The 640-nt window shown below is 47.7% G+C and overlaps 1 protein-coding gene across 1 annotated transcript; it reads right to left on the bottom strand.

Moving 5' to 3' along the window:
• Position 1: 1 nt before the first annotated feature.
• Positions 2-619, bottom strand: TM35_000991040 (uncharacterized protein; the record flags this gene model as incomplete). The annotated part of the gene is made up of 1 exon (XM_029031590.1): positions 2-619. A coding segment is annotated over one exon (618 nt), but the record flags the coding sequence as incomplete, so codon positions are not given.
• Between the last annotated feature and the right edge of the window lie 21 nt (positions 620-640).

The raw sequence follows: 640 nt of genomic DNA, 5'->3' as shown, positions 1-640 counted from the left end.
AACATGTTCGAGCCCGTTGCCTCAACTCTCTAGCATAATCCGAAGTGCCAGTTACAACATCCTCCTGTTTCTGCTGTGGTAACACACGACGAGGATTACAACCACGGCCATTGCGTGTTGGTGGAGCAGAGAGAGCAATATCACCAGATTGATCAACAAAAGATACTTCCCTTTCATCTCTAACTGTAGATCCGCCAACCTGATCACTAACAGATGATTTGGGCAGATTTTCAACTGTACCTTGAAGAGTGCTACATTCAGCAGCACGACTTGCAGAAAGAATTTCAGATAGGTTCACATGTTTTCCATGAATAATTGAAGTGTTAAATAAGGATTTCTCATCATTATCATCACCTCTGGAGTTACACGCCGGAACACTGCTGTTGATCTGGACCACANACGCCGCAACACTGCTGTTCATCTGGACCACAGACGTAGAACCATGTAGAATGCTCGGCACGGCACCGCCAGTTGTAGTGTTCCCTGCAAAGGCACTGCTCTTATTCTCTACCATAGACATGGTACCATGGAGAATGCTCGGCACGACACCGCCAGTTGTAGAGTTCCCTGCAAAGGCACTGCTGTTGTTGGGCACTTCAGATGCAGTGCCATTGAGCATGCTGTGCAGGCCATAGCCACC

This window comes from Trypanosoma theileri, assembly GCF_002087225.1.
Source record: "Trypanosoma theileri isolate Edinburgh chromosome Unknown TM35_Tth_99_V1, whole genome shotgun sequence".
Taxonomy (NCBI): Eukaryota; Euglenozoa; class Kinetoplastea; order Trypanosomatida; family Trypanosomatidae; genus Trypanosoma; species Trypanosoma theileri.
Note: the sequence above shows the minus strand (reverse complement) of the source record. Positions and strands in the feature narration are given on the sequence as shown.